We start from the raw sequence: 18,273 nt of genomic DNA on the forward strand, positions 1-18,273 counted from the left end.
GGCGTAGCTCAGGTGGTAGAGTACCTGGCTAAGCAATCAGGAGACCATGGGTTCAAACCCTAGTATCGCCAAAAAAAGTCTTACTGACTTTTAAAAGCAGTTTAAATTTAGAAAGTAATACCTATTTAAAAATTCAAGCCAGGTGCCAGTGATTCATGCCTGTAATCCTAGCTTCTTTGGAGGCTGAGTCCCTAGTCCCACTCCCCCCAAAAATTTCACTATATTTATACAGATTATAATGAAAAGCAACAGTCCTCTGCCTCAAATATCTCCTACTGAGAGTCCCATTTCCTGGAGGTAACCACATTCAAGTCTTCTAGATGTTTACATGTTTTTATCTCCATATTTCTAAATAGTATGCTTATATTGGTATTATATTGATATTTCATTTTAGTTTTTGTCTATCTATTAACTTCCTATTAAACTACCTCAAAGTATCCTGTTTACATTATGACAGCACATACATCGTTCTTGTTCTTACCCCGGGCACTTCATCGTATCTCTTTTCATATAGACCTTTTTTTTAACCTTGAAATTACTTATTGCTGATTTTTTATTTGCTTGTTTTCTTGTGTGGTAGGGCACTACTTCATCCCCCCAATCCTCCATGATTATTTGTCACAGTATGACCCACATGTCAGTTAATCTCTCAGTTTCATTGTGGGATTTTTTTGTCTGTTTATTTTTAAACAGCATATATTAATTGTACAAAGTGAGGGGTTTCATCGTGATAGTTGCATACATGCATGTAATATACTTTGATCATTTACCCCCATATTACTTTTTGTTACCTCCTTTTTATTTACAGTTTTATTGGGTTTCATTGTTTTGTTTTCATACATAGATATAATGTACTTCAATCATATTCACATACACCCTCATCACTCTCTCCTTGAATTCCCCCTGCCCTTCCGCCTACCTTTTATATTCATGTCATTTTTTTTTCCTCTTTTTTTTTTTTTTTAGTAGTTCTGAGGTTTGAATGCAGGGCCTGGAGCTTGCTAGGCAGGTGTTTTACTCCGTCCCTAGCCCTTTTTGCTTTGGTGTTTTTCAAGTAGGTGTATGCTGGGCCTGGATTGGATCACTTTCTGTGTAGCTGAGATGACAGGCACATTCTACCACACCCAGAATTTATTGGTTGAGATGGAGACTCAAGAACTTTTTGCCTGGACTGGTGTTGAACCATGATCCTTCCAATCTTTGCCACCCAAGTAGCTAGATTTACAGATGTGAGCTACTGGACCCAGCTGGGTATTTGTCTTTCTGACTCTGGCTTATTTCACTTAACATGTTGATTTCCAGTCCTACACATTTTCCTGTAAGCAGTATAATTTTGTTCTTATTTATGGCTGAATAATACTCCACCGTGTATATATACCACATTTTCTTTATCCATCTATTAGTTGGTATGGCACCTTGGCTATTGTGAATAGTGCTGCAATAAGTGCGGGTGTGCAAGTGTCTCTGTTGTATGCTGACTTGCATGCCTTTGAATATATGCCAGGATCATAGGGTAGTTCTGTTTTTATTGGTTGCACTGATTTGAATTTGCACCAACCCAGCAGCTGTTTTGTTGTTTGACTGGGGTGAGGTGGAATCTAAATGCAGTTTTGATTTTCATGTCCTTTATGGCTGAGGATGTTGAGCATTTCTTATGTATATATTGGCCATTTGTACTTCTTTTGAGAGCTGTCCAATTAATTTGCCTGTTTGTTGACTGGGTTATTTGTTCTGTTGGTGTTTAATTTTTGGAGCTCATTATATATTTTGGATATTAATCCCTTGTCTAGTGAATAGCTAGCAAAGATTTTCTTTTCTGTAAGGCTGACTCTTGATTCTGGTAATTGTTTCCTTTGCTGTGCAGAAACTTTTTAACTTGATACAATCTCATTTGTCAATTCCTGCTTTTATTTCCTGAGGTATTGGAGTCCTATTCAGAAAGTCATTACCTATGACTATATCTTGGAGTGTTTTCTCATAGTAGTTTTCCCCCTTCCTTCCTGGAGCCCTGGTCATCCTGCTGTTGGCACTGGTGGCTTCCCCTAGGCTATATTCATAGTGGTCATCCTGAGACTTCCCTCTGCTGCTCTTCTGGGCCATGTCTTTGCTTGTTTAACTTCCTCTCTTTCATTTTGTTGAAATGTATCCTCTCGATACTTCCTAAAACAGCATGAATGAGATGTAAATTTTCTGAGATTGCTTGTCAAAAAACATCTTTTTTTTTTGTACTCTCATTTTGGCTAGGTATGAATTTATATCATTTTAGTCATCTGCCCTGAGATATTTAAGAAATTGCTCTATTGACTTCTAGCTTGTGATGTTGGGGCCTTTCCCTTTACAGATCAGTTTTCTCTGTAAGCTTTTGAGGTCTTTGTTCCCGTGTCTGGAAACTTCAAAATGATACACCTTTGTTCATTTATTGTGCACAACACCTAATAGGCCATATTTATATTGAAAATCATGTCTTTTTCCTTCCCCCTGAAGAACTGTATTGAATATTTAAAAAAAATATTTTCTGAGTCTATCTCTTTGGATTGATTGGTTACCTCTTACTCACATCTGACAAATTCAAAATCGGTCCTTTAGTTTTTTGCCTTCTTTCTTTCTGTATGCTATTTCTGTCTTTCAGTTACACTTTGAAGGGGTAGATTTGCTAATTTTAATATTCTAGTCCTGCTGAAAATTGTATCTCAATTATATTTCTGATTTCTGGAAGCTCTGTTTTATTTTGTGAATATTCACTGGTCATAGCATTCTGTTTTTATTTCAGAGATCCAATGGAGTTGTTTATCTCTGAGGCTATTATAGGTTTCTTTTTGCTGTTTTTTTCTGCTTCTTGTATTGTGCCTGCTTCCTCTGAATACCTTATAATTGTTTGGTTGGAATATCTGGTGATTCTTGATTTCTTTGTCATTGTTACTTGTCAGTCTACAACGTGTGTGTGTGTGTGTGTGTGTGATACTTTTCAGTGGAAGAATTGGGCAGGGACCTTGCCATTTCACTGAGAAACCCTCAAGTGTTACTGTGTTTACAGGTTTTCTTCTTTGGGCTATCAGTTTCCCCCAAAGAAAGTTTCTGATCTCTTGCTTTATCTAAAACTGGGAGTTAATCAAAGGGAAGAGGGCTGGCAAAGGTCTCACTCTTGAATAGGCAGAGTTTTAATCTCATTCTTTTCCACAGGTGCTTTATTTAGCAGTGTACAATATAAGACTAAATACTTGCTCGTCCATTCTTTCTACACTTTCAGCTTGTCCTTCTGTTTTTAGGTGCTTCTTATACCCTAGTTGTCAAATGTATCGGGTGCCTTCAATTCTTAAGCCTTTTAGAGTTCTGTGGTGGGCATTGGAATGCTTCTTGTTAGCTGGCCTCTCTGCTGGTAGAGTGGGAAAACGCTTAGTAGAATGGAGAAAGGAAACCTAAGATAGTCAGTCTTATCCCCATTTCCCGTCATTGAAAAGGCAGCAAGTAGGTCAGAGTTGCATTCCCCCTTCTCTGCCCTGCGGGCTATTTCCCACTTTTATTCTTTCACTGTCAGTTCAGGGAGGTTGAAGAGGAAAGAGATTCAGCCCCCCCAGTCTAACTGGAAGACCTTCACTTACTGTCTTTCTCGTTTCACTATAGCTTATTATGAAGTTCAAAGAATGGTTCTTTAATTAAATCACTATGCTGTTTATCCCTGTTAGTTTAAAGAAAGCTGGTTTTTGAAAACTTGGTCTATCTTTATTTTGTAATAATCTTGGATACTCACCTTTTCTTTTTGATGGTCCTGAGGTTTTGAATTGAAGGCCTCGCACTTACTCTGTAAGCACGCTACCACTTGAGCCAGACCTTTTTGCTTCAGAATTTTCAGATAGAATCTCATGATTTTTACCTGGGCCAGCCTTGGACCTAGATCCTCCTACCTGTGTCACTTAGATAGCTGGGATTTCAGGTTTGCACCATCATGTTCAGCTTGTTCTTTGAGATACTGTCTTGCTAATTTTCTTGTCTGGGCTGGCCTCATGCTGTAGTCCTTCTACCTCTGCCTCCTGAGTAGCTGGAATTATCAGCTTTTCTTTGACAGAGGTTGCCTGTTATTATGTGGACAGTGCAGTCTACCCAGGCATTAACAGATGCTCATTATGCTTCTTAGTGATTTGTCTGTGTGTTATGTTTGGGAAACCAGAGTTCTTTCTACTTTCCCTGTTTTGGCCTATAGCCTATTACACTTTTTCTTTTGTCTGATACTTCATAAATTGTCAAAAGTATGCTCAGAAAAGTAGTATCACAGTAATGTTTTTCACAGGACATGATACTTTTAGCATCTGTGACTTTGTAAATGACCTAAGTTAAGGGTGTGCAATGCATTTTCTTTGAGAACTAATGAAAACGTCTTTTTAAATTTTGCTTGAATAAATGATGTTTTCATTAAACTCTTAACAGTACAGAGACATAGTCGATTCAACTTTTGCTGATATTATTATACTTCCTCAAACTTTCTCTTAGTTGCAAATTGCTCATGAATCCTTTGTACAACACTTAAAAGTAGAAACCAAATGTTAAAAAAAAAAGAACTTAAAAGGTTAATCATTACTATTAACAAGTAATGGAATGGATATATCTTTTATCATTTTGAGCAAATCCTATATAATGAGATAGCTAGTTAATATGGGTTCTGTGTCTCTCTCTTGGTCTATTGGTACCACATACCTTTCTTTTACAGATAGAATGTCTTTCTGTGGAAATACATTGTTCACTTGCTCATTGCCTCCCCTAGTAAGCTCCAGGTTTGTTGAACATCATGCATGCCCAGCAGAAGGATAATCTGTAGTATGTGGAAAATCTCAGTAGATATTTATTATTTTACTACTTAATGGGTGGAGAGATGGCAGATGCTACTAATAGCGTCTTCTGTTCATTAGGCTGTTGACAAGGGCACGTGTTATCAAACCCACCAGGAACACTGTAGTGGCTTGGGTATGGCTTGAGTGTGATTAAGAGATGGTGTCTCCAGGGTGGTGGCCTTGAGAAGTGCTATAGAACCTTAAGGTGTGGGGCCTAGTGGGAGGTCCTTAGGTCACTTGGGGAGTCCTCTTGGAAGGAATTGTTGTGGTTAGAGATATAATCATTTGCTAGCTCCCACACAATTGATATATACACCATGAGGTTATATAGTTAAGGGGCAGCTCTTGCCATGGGGTTATGCTGTACCATCTATACTTCCAGCCTCCAAATCTGTAAGCTTAATATGCCTTTTCTTCTTTATAAGTAGCCTGTGTCAAGTATTTTGTTATAGCCACAAAAAACTGATTAATGTAATACTTTTGTCCCACTTTTAACTCCTTGTTTACTTTTGGGGTGGCCTGGATATCACTTTCCAGAGACGTCTTCTCTGTTGCTGCAGAGAAGCAGAACTGTCCTAAATACAGTAGACAGGTCTCCTGCATTTATCCAACATTTAGATGAGGCTCTGTGAAAGCAGACTGTGTCCACCTTGCATCCCTGATGCCTTGTTATTGATGTCTGAACAGGCACACAATAAGTACTTACTCAAAACACTCATTTTGGAACCAGCAGGTGGATGGCATTGTGAAGCAAATATTATGCCGTGTTTCACCTCTCATTTTTGAAGACTATCCTTTAGTTTGTGTTTCTTGCCATATATTTGAGGGGACAGTGGGTTTTTGTTGTTTGTTCACAACTGTGCCTTTCATTCAAAGAAAAGTGCCAAATGAAAGCACAGTCACCTGGTCACTGTTCTGAGTTATGCTTCTGCTGTCAGTCTCACCCTTAAACCGTAATCAGCTGAAGTTGTGCTTGTGTGTGTCTTGATGGCTCTTTTGACGACAATGACAATTTGCTTTCGTTTATGTGCTGTCTATATGCTCTTGAAATGTTTTGCTATAAATGACATTAGTTCTGCTTTATTGCAACGATGATGAATATATTTAAAAATCCAGTAGTATTCAACAAAGTTTCAAGTTTGTGTTTTAGTCCAAGAAACTTGCCTTTTATCATTTTAAAAAGTAGCAGGTTTGTTGAGTTAGAAATTTGTTGATTTCCTGTGATACCTGGTGCTGAGGTTCCCGGCAGTGACAGAGACCTCCTCATGCTTTTTGTGTCAATTCATGATTTGCTGATTTGTCTGTAACCTCTTCTACATCCTGGCTCCAGGTAAGAGCAAGACCAACTCCTATATATAGTGAATAATCTGTGACCTCAGCAGAATGAAGTCTTCCAAGGGTCCATAGATGAGGTGGACTACTACTGTGGTCTAATTTTTTGTGGCATGGGAGGTCATGAATACCTGTTCGCTGTTTTCATTGCAAGTTGGACCATCAAAGTCTTGCTCCTAGGGCTGGCAGAGTGGCCCAAGTAGTGGAGTGCCTGCCTAGAAGGCATGAGGCCCTGAGTTCAAGCTCCAGTACTTCAGGAAAGGAAAAAAAACAAAAACAAAAACAAAAAAAAACCTTGCTGCTTCCTGAGAAGTACAGGAACTAAACTAGAAATCCCAGATGGTGCAGTAACCTTGCCCATGCTTGAGCTGCATGAGGACTAATGCCTTTACTGTTTTCAGCATGATCTTTCTAAGTGAAAAACCCTACACTGTCCATGGACTTCCCTAGATTTTAAATTTGTAATAAAGACATCAAATCTTGCAATTCTTCAAAAACTAAAGTGTTTTAATATATTTGCAATTGTACAATCATTGCCACTACACAATTATAGAATATTATATCATCCCTAAAAGAAACCCACATCCATTAGGAGTCACTCCCTATTCTTCTGTCTCTGTGGATTCACCTGTTTAAGGTATTTCAAATGAATTTTCTCATGGCCTTTATGTAGCTTCTTTTACTTACATGATGTCTAGAAGATTCCTCTACATTGTAATAATACCTTAATATACAATACTTTACTACTGTTTTTAGTTGACTAATGTTCCATTGTATCACATTTTGTCTGTCTCTTCATCAGTTGATGGATATTTGGATGGTTGTACTTTTTGACTCTTTGGAATGTTGTGACTGTGAACATCTGTATAAGTTTTTGTATGGATATATGACTTCAGTTATGTTGGTTGTATACCTGGGAGTGAATTGCCAGTGTTTTCCAAACTGGTCTCACTGTTTTTTCATTCTTGGCAGCTTCTCCAACATGTTTTATTGTCCCTCTTTTTAATCAGGCATCAAAGAGTGGTATCTTCTTGTTTGATTTGCATTCCTGTAATCATTAGGAATTGTACCTTTTCATGTGCTTACTAGCCATTTGTGTACCTTCTTTGGGATATGTCTATCCAAAAATAACATCCATTGTCCATTTTAAATAGAGTCATCTTTTCCTTGTTGAGATTTGATAGCTCAGTATGTGTTGTGAATGCCAGGCTTTTAAAGATACGGTTTGCACATATTTCTTCCCATTCTGTGGGTCAGCTTTTCATTTTTTTGATGGTGTCCTTTAAAGCACAAGTGTTTTTTATTTTGATGAAGTCTAACTTATTTTTTTATTTGTTGGTCATGCTTTTCATGTCATAACTAAAAAACTATCATCTAGTGTAGGGTTATGAAGTTTGTTCTTACATTTTCTTCTCTTACCTTTAGGTTGATTATTCATTTTGAGTTAATTTGAGTATATGGTGTGAGGTAGGGGTTCATCTTACTATTTTTTTTTACCTTTTGTGGTACTGGAGTTTAAACTCAGGGCTTCACGCTTGCTAGGCAGGTGCTCTACCACTTGAACCATGCCCTTTTTTTGCTTATTTTTGTGGTAGGGTCTCACATTTTTGTCTGGCTGAGCTCAGATCATGATCCTACTGCCTGGGGCCTCCCACATACCTGGGACCACAGGTACATGCCACCATACCCAGCTTATTGATTGAGATGGGGTGTTGCTAACTTTTTGCACAGTCTGGCCTCAAACCATGATCCTCCCAATCTGCCTCCTAAGTAGCTGGGATTACAGGTGTGACCCACCACACCCAGCTTCCAACTTTATTCTTTTGCATATGTGTATCCAGTTGTACTAGCAGCATTGGTTGAAAAGACTATTCTTTCTGCATGAAATATCTTGTCATCCTTTGAAATCAGTTGACCACACTGAAAATCAATTGACCATACACTCGAGGGTTAATTTTAAATTCTTAATCTGTTGGTCAGTATGTCTATCCCTTGTCAGCATCACACTTACTTCATTACTATAGCTTCATACCAAGTTTTAAAATGGAGAAGTGTGAGTCTTCCCATTTTATGTGTCTCTGACCTCACCCCCCAACCCCTTTGGTTTTTCTTCCCTTGGGTCCCTTGTCTTCTTTCCTTCCTCTTCCCCTCTCCCCCCACCAACTTTATTTTGAGAAAAGATTATTCTGTGTAGCCCAGACTGGCTTGCAACCCATGATTCTCCTGCCTCAGCCTCCTGAGTGCTGGGATTACAGGCCTGTGCCATCATTTTTTTTTTTCCACATAAAATTTAGAATGAATTACCCAATTTCTGGAAAAAAACAAAGCAGTAGAATTTGTATAGGGATTGAGTTCAGTCTGTACTGCCCACTATCATTTGATCTAAGACTTAGCTTGTTTTCTTTTGGACTTCCTCATTTAACGCCAGCATCCCTTTGAATGCATCGGTGTGATATTATCAGGGTTCTGTTAGTAATAATTTCATTTTCAAATGATTCATGTATTTAAAAGTTATTCACATGTAATATGTACAAAAGTATACTTTGATGAATATTTATATAGGACACCTATGCAACAAAAGCCCAGATCTAAAAAGAGAACTTTGCTGCTATAACTGGGGATTTTTGATAGTCCTTTGGTTTAGATGTTTCATTTACCTGTATGTTCTGGTAGAGCTTATCTTAACTGTGTGTTTGGAACATAAGTTCTGTAGTGTAGTGCAGTATTTGAAGTCATGGACTTTAGGTCTTGGATGCTTGGCTTCAAATCCCAGCTCTACGACTTAGTAGCTGTTTAACTTAAGCTCTCTGTGCTCCAGTTTCCTTGTATGTAAAAGGGGAATAAAACTTATCTCATAGGAAGGATTATGATGTGTAGATTGATTAGAAAATTGCCCGATGACCATAGTAAGTGCTGAATATGTGTTGCCTATTATTGTTATTGCTGTTGTTATTACTACTACTATTATGTTATCTCTTCACTAGAACACAAGCCTTTTGTCTGACTTAGTACTGTATTCTCAAAGGCTAGTATTGAGCCTTGCATATAATAGATAGTGATTTTTTGGGGAAGGACAGATTTTAAATAACGAACTCCTAAATCCTTCCTGAAACTGCCTTTAACAGCTATACTGTCTTTCTTTTACAACAGCTTTTGGAGCTATTTGACAGTGAAGACCCTCGGGAACGGGACTACTTAAAAACAGTCTTACACAGAATTTATGGCAAGTTTCTTGGTCTTAGAGCATTTATCCGAAAACAAATTAACAATATTTTTCTAAGGTAAGTGGAAGGTACAGGGTCAAAGTTGATCATTTTATAGAAGTATTAAGTAAACCTCCAATATTTGAATATAGTGTACTGACTTTATTCCATCCTTCTCCCTCTCTCCCTTTCTTCTTGCCCTCCTACCTTACCTTACCCTAACCTACCCTATCCTCCCTACCCTATCCTATCCTACCCTACCATACCCTAGGTTTGTTTATGAAACAGAACACTTCAATGGTGTAGCTGAACTGCTGGAAATATTAGGAAGGTAAACACTTGCTATGTAATTGCTAATCTCAGGTGAATGTCCTTCTGAAGATTGGGTTCAGGTAGCACAAGGAAACGCTGATCTAAGTCTCTAGCTACGTGTACAATTGGGTCTTTCTCATTTCCCAACTGACTCTACAAGGCAGGATTTCCTGTTCCCCCGGTTGCATGATTTTGCGTTAGTAATTCTACTGGAGTGATTGAAAATGCTCACGGTTCATTCGTTACTACAGAGGCAATACAGTGGTGAGGCCACTGACATACAAACATTTTACAATTTCTGAGCTCCATGTCCTTTGCTGTATCTGTTGAAAACACATTTACAATAAACTGTAAGGGTTGCTGTCTTCCACAGAACTGTGTACCCAGGTGTAGTTCTTGAACAGCTGCTGCCCACAGTTGTGGAATGAATTGGAAAGAGACAGCTGTTGTGTAGCTTTCTACGCACCAGGGCAGCTGACGTAGCTTGACAATGTGATTACTTAGTTTTTCCTCCTAATGAGGAGAAAAATAAGGTGGGGTCACCTGGATTTCTCTAAGTAAAATTTCAAGAATGAAAAGGAAGATACCTGGGAATCGAAAAGGTTGTATTTAAAGAGAAAGTTTGGCAAAAGTGAAGACAAAAAACATGCAAACAGCTGGAAACTAAATAACTCATTACTTAATGAAGAATGGATCATCGATGAAATAAAAGAGGAAATTAAAAAGTTCCTGGAAGTCAATGAAAATGAAAACACAACCTACCGGAACCTATGGGACACAGCTAAGGCAGTCCTGAGAGGAAAGTTTATAGCCATGAGTGCATATATTAAAAAGACTGAAAGATCCCAAATCAATGACCTCATGATACATCTCAAACTCCTAGAAAAACAAGAACAAGCAAATCCCAAAACAAATAGAAGGAGAGAAATAATAAAAATAGGAGCTGAAATCAACAAAATAGAAACCAAAAAAACCATACAAAGAATTAATGAAACAAAAAGTTGGTTCTTTGAAAAAATAAACAAGATCGATAGACCCGTGGCAAACCTGACTAAAATGAGGAGAGAAAAAAACCCAAATTAGTAGAATCAGGAATGCAAAAGGGGACATAACAACAAACACCATGGAAGTCCAGGAAATCATCAGAGACTACTTTGAGAACCTATATTCAAATAAATTTGAAAATCTAAAAGAAATGGACAGATTTCTAGATACATATGATCATCCAAAACTGAACCAAGAGGAAATTAATCACCTGAATAGACCTATAACACAAAATGAAATTGAAGCAGTAATCAAGAGTCTCCCCAAAAAGAAAAGTCCAGGACCTGATGGATTCTCTGCTGAATTCTATCAGACCTTTAAAGAAGAACTGATACCAACCCTCCTTAAATTGTTCCACGAAATAGAAAGGGAAGGAAAACTGCTGAACACATTTTACGAAGCCAGTATTACACTTATCCCAATACCAGGCAAAGACACCTCCAAAAAGGAGAACTATAGGCCAATCTCCTTAATGAACATTGATGCAAAAATCCTCAACAAAATAATGGCAAACTGAATTCAACAACACATCAAAAAGATTATTCACCAGGACCAAGTAGGCTTCATCCCAGAGATGCAGGGGTGGTTCAACATACGAAAATCAATAAATGTAACAAACAACATTAACAGAAGCAAAGACAAAAACCACTTGATCATCTCAATAGATGCAGAAAAAGCCTTTGATAAGATCCAACACCATTTCATGATAAAAGCTCTAAGAAAACTAGGAATAGAAGGAAAGTACCTCAACATTATAAAAGCTATATATGACAAACCTACAGCAAGCATTATACTTAACAGAGAAAAACTGAAGCCGTTCCCTCTAAATTCAGGAACCAGACAAGGATGCCCGCTATCCCCACTCCTATTCAACATAGTACTGGAATTCCTAGCCAGAGCAATTAGGCAAGAAGAAGGAATAAAAGGAATACAAATAGGTAAAGAAACTGTCAAAATATCCCTGTTTGCAGACGATATGATCCTATACCTTAAAGACCCAAAAAACTCTACTCAGAAGCTTCTAGACATCATCAATAGCTATAGTAAGGTAGCAGGATATAAAATCAGCATAGAAAAATCATTAGCATTTCTATACACTAACAATGAGGAAACGGAAAAAGAATGTATGAAAACAATTCCATTTACAATAGCCTCAAAAAAAAAAAAATCAAATACCTAGGTGTAAACCTAACAAAGGATGTGAAAGACCTCTACAAGGAAAACTATACACTTCTGAAGAAAGAGATTGAGGAAGACTATAGAAAGTAGAGAGATCTCCCATGCTCATGGATTGGTAGAATCAACATAGTAAAAATGTCGATACTCCCAAAAGTAATCTACATGTTTAATGCAATTCCCATCAAAATTCCAATGACATTCATTAAAGAGATTTAAAAATCTACCGTGAAATTTATATGGAAACACAAGAGGCCACGAATAGCCAAGGCAATACTCAGTCAAAAGAACAATGCTGGAGGTATAACGACACCTGACTTCAAACTATATTACAAAGCAATAACAATAAAAACAGCATGGTACTGGCACAAAAACAGACATGAAGACCAGTGGAACAGAATAGAGGACCCAGATATGAAGCCACACAACTATAACCAACTTGTCTTTGACAAAGGAGCTAAAAATATACGATGCAGAAAAGACAACCTCTTCAACAAAAACTGCTGGGAAAACTGGTTAGCAGTCTGCAAAAAACTGAAACTAGATCCATGTATATCACCCTATACCAATATTAACTCTAAAATTGGTACAGGAAAGAGTAGGAAATACTCTGGAATTAATAGTTATAGGCAAGAACTTTCTCAACGATACCCCAGCAGCACAGCAACTAAGAGATAGCATAGATAAATGGGACCTCATAAACCTAAAAAGCTTCTGTTCATCAAAAGAAATGGTCTCTAAACTGAAGAGAACACCCACAGAGTGGGAGAAAATATTTGCCAGCTATACATCAGACAAAGGACTGATAACCAGAATATATAGGGAACTTAAAAAACTAAATTCTCCCAAAACTAATGAACCAATAAAGAAATGGGCAAGTGAACTAAACAGAACTTTCTCAAAAGAAGAAATTCAAATGGCCAGAAAACACATGAAAAAATGCTCACCATCTCTAGCAATAAAGGAAATGCAAATTAAAACCACACTAAGATTCCACCTCACCCCTGTTAGAATAGCCATCATCAGCAACACCACCAACAACAGGTGTTGGCGAGGATGCGGGGAAAAAGGAACCCTTTTACACTGTTGGTGGGAATGTAAACTAGTACAACCACTCTGGAAAAAAATTTGGAGGCTACTTAAAAAGCTAGACATTGATCTACCATTTGATCCAGCAATACCACTCTTGGGGATATACCCAAAAGACTGTGACACAGGTTACTCCAGAGGCACCTGCACACCCATGTTTATTGCGGCACTATTCACAATAGCCAAGTTATGGAAACAGCCAAGATGCCCCACCACCGACGAATATATTAAGAAAATGTGGTATCTATACACAATGGAATTTTATGCAGCCATGAAGAAGAACGAAATGTTATCATTCGCTGGTAAATGGATGGAATTGGAGAACGTCATTCTGAGTGAGGTCAGCCTGGCCCAAAAGACCAAAAATCGTATGTTCTCCCTCATGTGGACATTAGATCAAGGGCAAACACAACAATGGGATTGGACTTTGAGCACATGATAAAAGCAAGAGCACACAAGGGAGGGGTGAGGATAGGTAAGACACCTAAAAAATTAGCTAGCATTTGTTGCCCTTAACGCAGAGAAACTAAAGCAGATATCTTAAATGCAACTGAGGCCAATAGGAAAAGGGGAACAGGTACTAGAGAAAAGGTTAGATCAAAAAGAATTAACCTAGAAGGTAACACCCACGCACAGGAAATTAATGTGAGTCAACTCCCTGAATAGCTATCCTTATCTCAACCAGCAAAAACCCTTTTTCCTTCCTATTATTGCTTATACTCTCTCTACAACAAAATTAGAAATAAGGGCAAAATAGTTTCTGCTGGGTATTGAGGGGGGGGAAGGGAGGGGGCGGAGTGGGTGGTAAGGGAGGGGGTGGGGGCAGGGTGGAGAAATGACCCAAGCCTTGTATGCACATATGAATAATAAAATAAAAAAAAATAAAAATAAAGAGAAAGTTTGGTAAGGCAGCTAATTATATGGAAGAAGGAAGGAAAAACACACTTTTGGTGAAAAGCTTTTGGGAACCATCTGACTAGGTATAAGAGCCCAGGCGCCTTTGTCAGGTAATCAAAAACAAATTGAATTCTCTTGAACTTCTCTACTTGAATGCCATGGAGGCAGGCTTTGGTATGCTTCTGGACAAGCATAAACTCATTAATAAGTGTTAGCTAATCTCACAAGAATAGTTCGTCTCAGTTTATTGTGTTGTAGTAACATTGCTAATCTGCATCTCTTTTCTTTTTCCTAGTATTATCAATGGCTTTGCTTTACCTCTTAAGGCAGAACACAAACAGTTTCTGGTGAAAGTGTTGATCCCTTTGCACACCGTCAGGAGCCTGTCACTGTTCCACGCACAGGTACAATTTTAAAGTGCAACTTGTCCCTCCCTCCCTCCTTCCTTGACAGGCTCCCCCACGGATCCCTCAGCTGGTCTAGAACTCACATTCTCTTCCCTGAGCCTTCCAGGTGCTGGGATTACAGGTGTGTGCACCCTGCTTAAAGTGCAGCTACTTTTGAGCAGAGTGAAGTTTATAGACTAGTGAAGTGGCTCAAGTAGTAGAGCATTACTTAGCAAGCTCAAGGCCCTGTGTTCAAACCCCAGTGCCACCAAAACAGTATGCAAATGTTTCTTTTCATATTGACATTTCCTTAACTTAACAGAAACAAAGAGGCTTATTAAAAGTTTAAAATACTCTCTGACGAAACTAAAAATGCATGAATTTTTTTCTGTGCACCATAGAATTATGGGAATATTTTTAAGGGGGAGCAGCCTTTGTTTAGTCTGATTTGACAGACTAAACTTGGATGATTTGCCCAAGTTCACAAGATTATATGCTGAAGATACTGGCAGTGGTAGAATTTCTGTGGGTTCTTGAGATGTGGGTCTTTAGACATTGCGCAGTCATGTTGAATGGTCTTGAACATGTGGCTCTGGCCTCACCTTGCCTTTGTCTGTCCCAATTCTACTTTGTTCCTCATGTCTTGCTCAGTTTATGTACACAAATGGACACTCTCACAAGTACACGTATCTTAATTTTTTTTAAGCCTTCATTAGTTTGGAAAGCAGAACCTGTCATGTCCCCACAGTAATTTCTGTGTTAACACTGCCTTGCATGGAAAGCATGTCACTAGAAGGCAGGTAAATTGATCTAGTGATATTTTTAATTTTAGTATTTCAAACCTTTCTCCCTCATCCCTCCCATGACAGTGTTTTGAGTTTCCATGAAAATGTAATACATCTATGCAGTATTCCTCTTTAAATGTGAAATTCTATATTTCTAGGAAAATTGGCCCATATGTTTCTAATTTAGTACACCATCAAAATGTTGGTGTTTGTGAGGGTGGATTTCTTGTTCCGGAAACTTTACAAGTCCTTTACAAATCTTGCCTTTAGTTTTTGCAGTGGAATATCACATTTCATAACCATTGCAAAGAACTTATACTTAGATGTGTGAGCATCAACTGTGGCAGATACAGCCTTTTATGTCTTCATGAAACTACGTTAGTTTGCGAGTACCAGTGGAAGCAGTCAGCTGGGTGTTTAGAAAGTGCCTGTTTCCCTTGTAGAACTCTGCCAGAAGCACAGTAAAACCTCTGGCTGTTGATGTTAGCAAAGAGAAAGGAAGCCCATGAGTTATAGCCCAGAGTATATGCAAAGGAGATACTTTGAGAACATACCAAGTGTGATGTTTCACCTCTGCTTTTCATTAGCTGTATGTGGCATTTCTCCTTACTCTTAGAATTCTCTAGAGCTTTATTACTGTCAGCCCTGGCTTGTAAATGTAGCTTTCAGCTGGGCAAGTGGTTCCAGCTACTTGGAAGGCTAGGGCAGAGATCGCCTGAGCCTAGGAGTTTGAGGCCAGCCTGGGCAACATAATATGATTCCATCTCAAAATGAAATTAAATAAGAAGTAGCTTTTTATTTTGCTTGATATATTTTATTTTTATGATAGTTAAAATGAATTGATTGCTAAATTTAAACCAGAGTATGGAAACTTTTTAGGAAGTTTAAATACTTTTATCTTTTGAGCCCTTAGTATATGGAATTTAAAATGTCTTTTACTTTTTTGTTTCTTTAGTTGGCATATTGTATAGTACAGTTTCTGGAGAAAGATCCTTCACTCACAGAACCAGTAAGTGTTTTTCTCATAACTTCAAAAAACTTCAGTAAATGTACTTCTCCTAAAAGTGTATATGTAAGGTTAAATGACACTTGTTTTTTTCTCCTTTTCATTTTAGGTTATTAGGGGGTTAATGAAATTTTGGCCTAAAACGTGCAGTCAAAAAGAGGTAAGTGCTTAATATCAAAGAGTATCAGTGGTTTCCTAAGTCCTTTCTCAGGTGCCAGATATTGGACCAAGCATGGAAAAAATACATTATCTTGCCAGGTATGGTGGCTTACATTTCAGCTACTTGCTACTTGGGAGGTAGAAATAGGACGATCATGGTTTGAGGCCAGCCTGGGCAAAAGCTTGAGACTCTATACAAAAAGGAAAAACTACAGCAAAAAATGCCAGAACACAAAAAAACCCATGAACATCATCTCATCTCAACTTTGTTTGTAGCCCTGTGAAGCAGGACTTTTAGTATTCTCATTTTTCTAGTGATGAAATTGAGGCTTAGAGAGGTTGGGTAGCCTGCCCAAGCATACTAAATGATGTCTTAGTGGTAGAAATTTTGCTGCCACTGTTGATAGATGCAACTGTAGATAGAACAACTTGCTCACATCCCCTCTTTGAAGCATAGTAGAGTTGGGATCATACTATGTAAGATTACTATGTGTAATCTTCAAATGTACAATAGAACTTTAGTTTTAATTAGTCTCTAGTGACAACCCAGGAAGGCTCTGGCCTATAATCATTTGAACCTTTGCTGAGCAGACATTGTTGTTCCCCACATGGTTGTGGGGAAGAGTGAGTCTCCAGCAAGTAGCTTGGAGCTGAGCCTAACTAACTCTGCCCAGCTCTGAAGCCACTCTTTTGAAAGGTTAGAAACCAGGTGCAGCGTTGCCTGGAAACAGAGGTCAGCTGTTGGGCTTATATTTTGGGAGAATTTTGAAAGATTGTCTATATGTATCTTAGATGACAAGAGTCTACAGGAACCTCCTTCTCCAGTTAGCTTTAATTTTCTAACCCTGCTTTGCACAATTTCAGAAAGTCATCTTAATAGCTGTTAGGTAAAATTAAACTGCATTGCTACCCAGTGCATCTCAAGATCTGAAAGCAGTATCATTTTTCATATGTTAACTGCATACTTAATTTCTCCCCAAAGTTACTCTTCAGGCTAACTAGGTAACTTTTTTATTTCTCTATCATTTTTGTATTACATTGAATACAACTGACCAAATCTACTATTGATCTGGCTCTCTTTTGTAATCTAAAGGCTGTGTTCTCTAGGCACATTGTCCTAAGGTCATGAGAGTCACTGTGCTCTGCAGAGAGAGCTCTGTGTGTGTGTGAGAGAGGGGAGCGAGCAAACATAGATCATACATAGTCAGCGTGTGCTGATGGGTTAATGTGATACCTTCATGTGGGTGAGTTAGGTTATTTGTGTTTCTAGCACTTTTTCTGTTCTAATGACTGATGTATCCTAAAGAAGCATGTAGCAGGGACCATAACTGCTTGGCAAATGACTGCATGGTCTGCTGTAGACTTTTGCACATCCATGCAGGAGGGCCACTGCCCACCCTCCTGGTGTTTTTGTTTTTATTTTTAAAGGATGGGTAAGTGGGTTGCTAGCAATAGAGAGTCTGAGAGGCCTTTGGGGAGAGGCCTGTTTCCCAGGGCCTAGTACAGTACGTAAGTGCCCTTGCTCCATATATGACATATAACATGTCATATAATAGCATACTTTTTTTCAAAGTAAGTAGAATTATATTTTCAGTGCTCTAGGGAACTTACTTTTAACAAAGTGCTGTGTAGTGAATTTTGAGATGAGCATCTTCTAACCTGGGATAGTGGCTATTTCATTTGGTTTTGGTTTTGTGTGTACATATTTCTTAAAATAGTGTAGACTCATTAATTCTCATTGATCATATGGATTTTTTTTTTTTTTTTTAATGAAGTGCCTCACATTTTGTGTTCGGTTTCTATTTACAGGTCATGTTCCTTGGGGAACTGGAAGAAATTTTGGATGTGATTGAACCATCTCAATTCGTTAAAATTCAAGAACCTTTGTTTAAACAAATTGCCAAGTGTGTATCTAGCCCCCATTTTCAGGTTAGTCGTAAGGAAGACATGAGCCAGTGTGGCGTATACAATGCAAATTATTTTAGTTGAATTTTATTGGTGTTGAAAGAAATGTTACGGGCTATTGCCACTTGATTTTTAGTTGCTATTTTTGTTATTTTA

The 18,273-nt window shown here is 38.2% G+C and overlaps 1 protein-coding gene across 3 annotated transcripts in view; it reads left to right on the plus strand.

Annotated features, from left to right (window-relative positions):
- The window catches only part of Ppp2r5e (protein phosphatase 2 regulatory subunit B'epsilon), a 141,223-nt gene that overhangs the window by 109,675 nt on the left and 13,275 nt on the right, over nt 1–18,273 (plus strand). For all 3 annotated transcript variants that reach the window (XM_074067830.1, XM_074067828.1, XM_074067829.1), the window contains exons 6-11: nt 9,306–9,436; nt 9,630–9,689; nt 14,172–14,280; nt 16,003–16,056; nt 16,163–16,213; nt 18,022–18,141. In XM_074067830.1, coding sequence (XP_073923931.1) covers nt 9,306–9,436; nt 9,630–9,689; nt 14,172–14,280; nt 16,003–16,056; nt 16,163–16,213; nt 18,022–18,141 — 525 coding nt within the window. The remainder of the gene's footprint in view (nt 1–9,305; nt 9,437–9,629; nt 9,690–14,171; nt 14,281–16,002; nt 16,057–16,162; nt 16,214–18,021; nt 18,142–18,273) is intronic.

The sequence above is a fragment of the Castor canadensis genome, chromosome 3, assembly GCF_047511655.1.
Source record: "Castor canadensis chromosome 3, mCasCan1.hap1v2, whole genome shotgun sequence".
NCBI classification, from domain to species: Eukaryota; Metazoa; Chordata; class Mammalia; order Rodentia; family Castoridae; genus Castor; species Castor canadensis.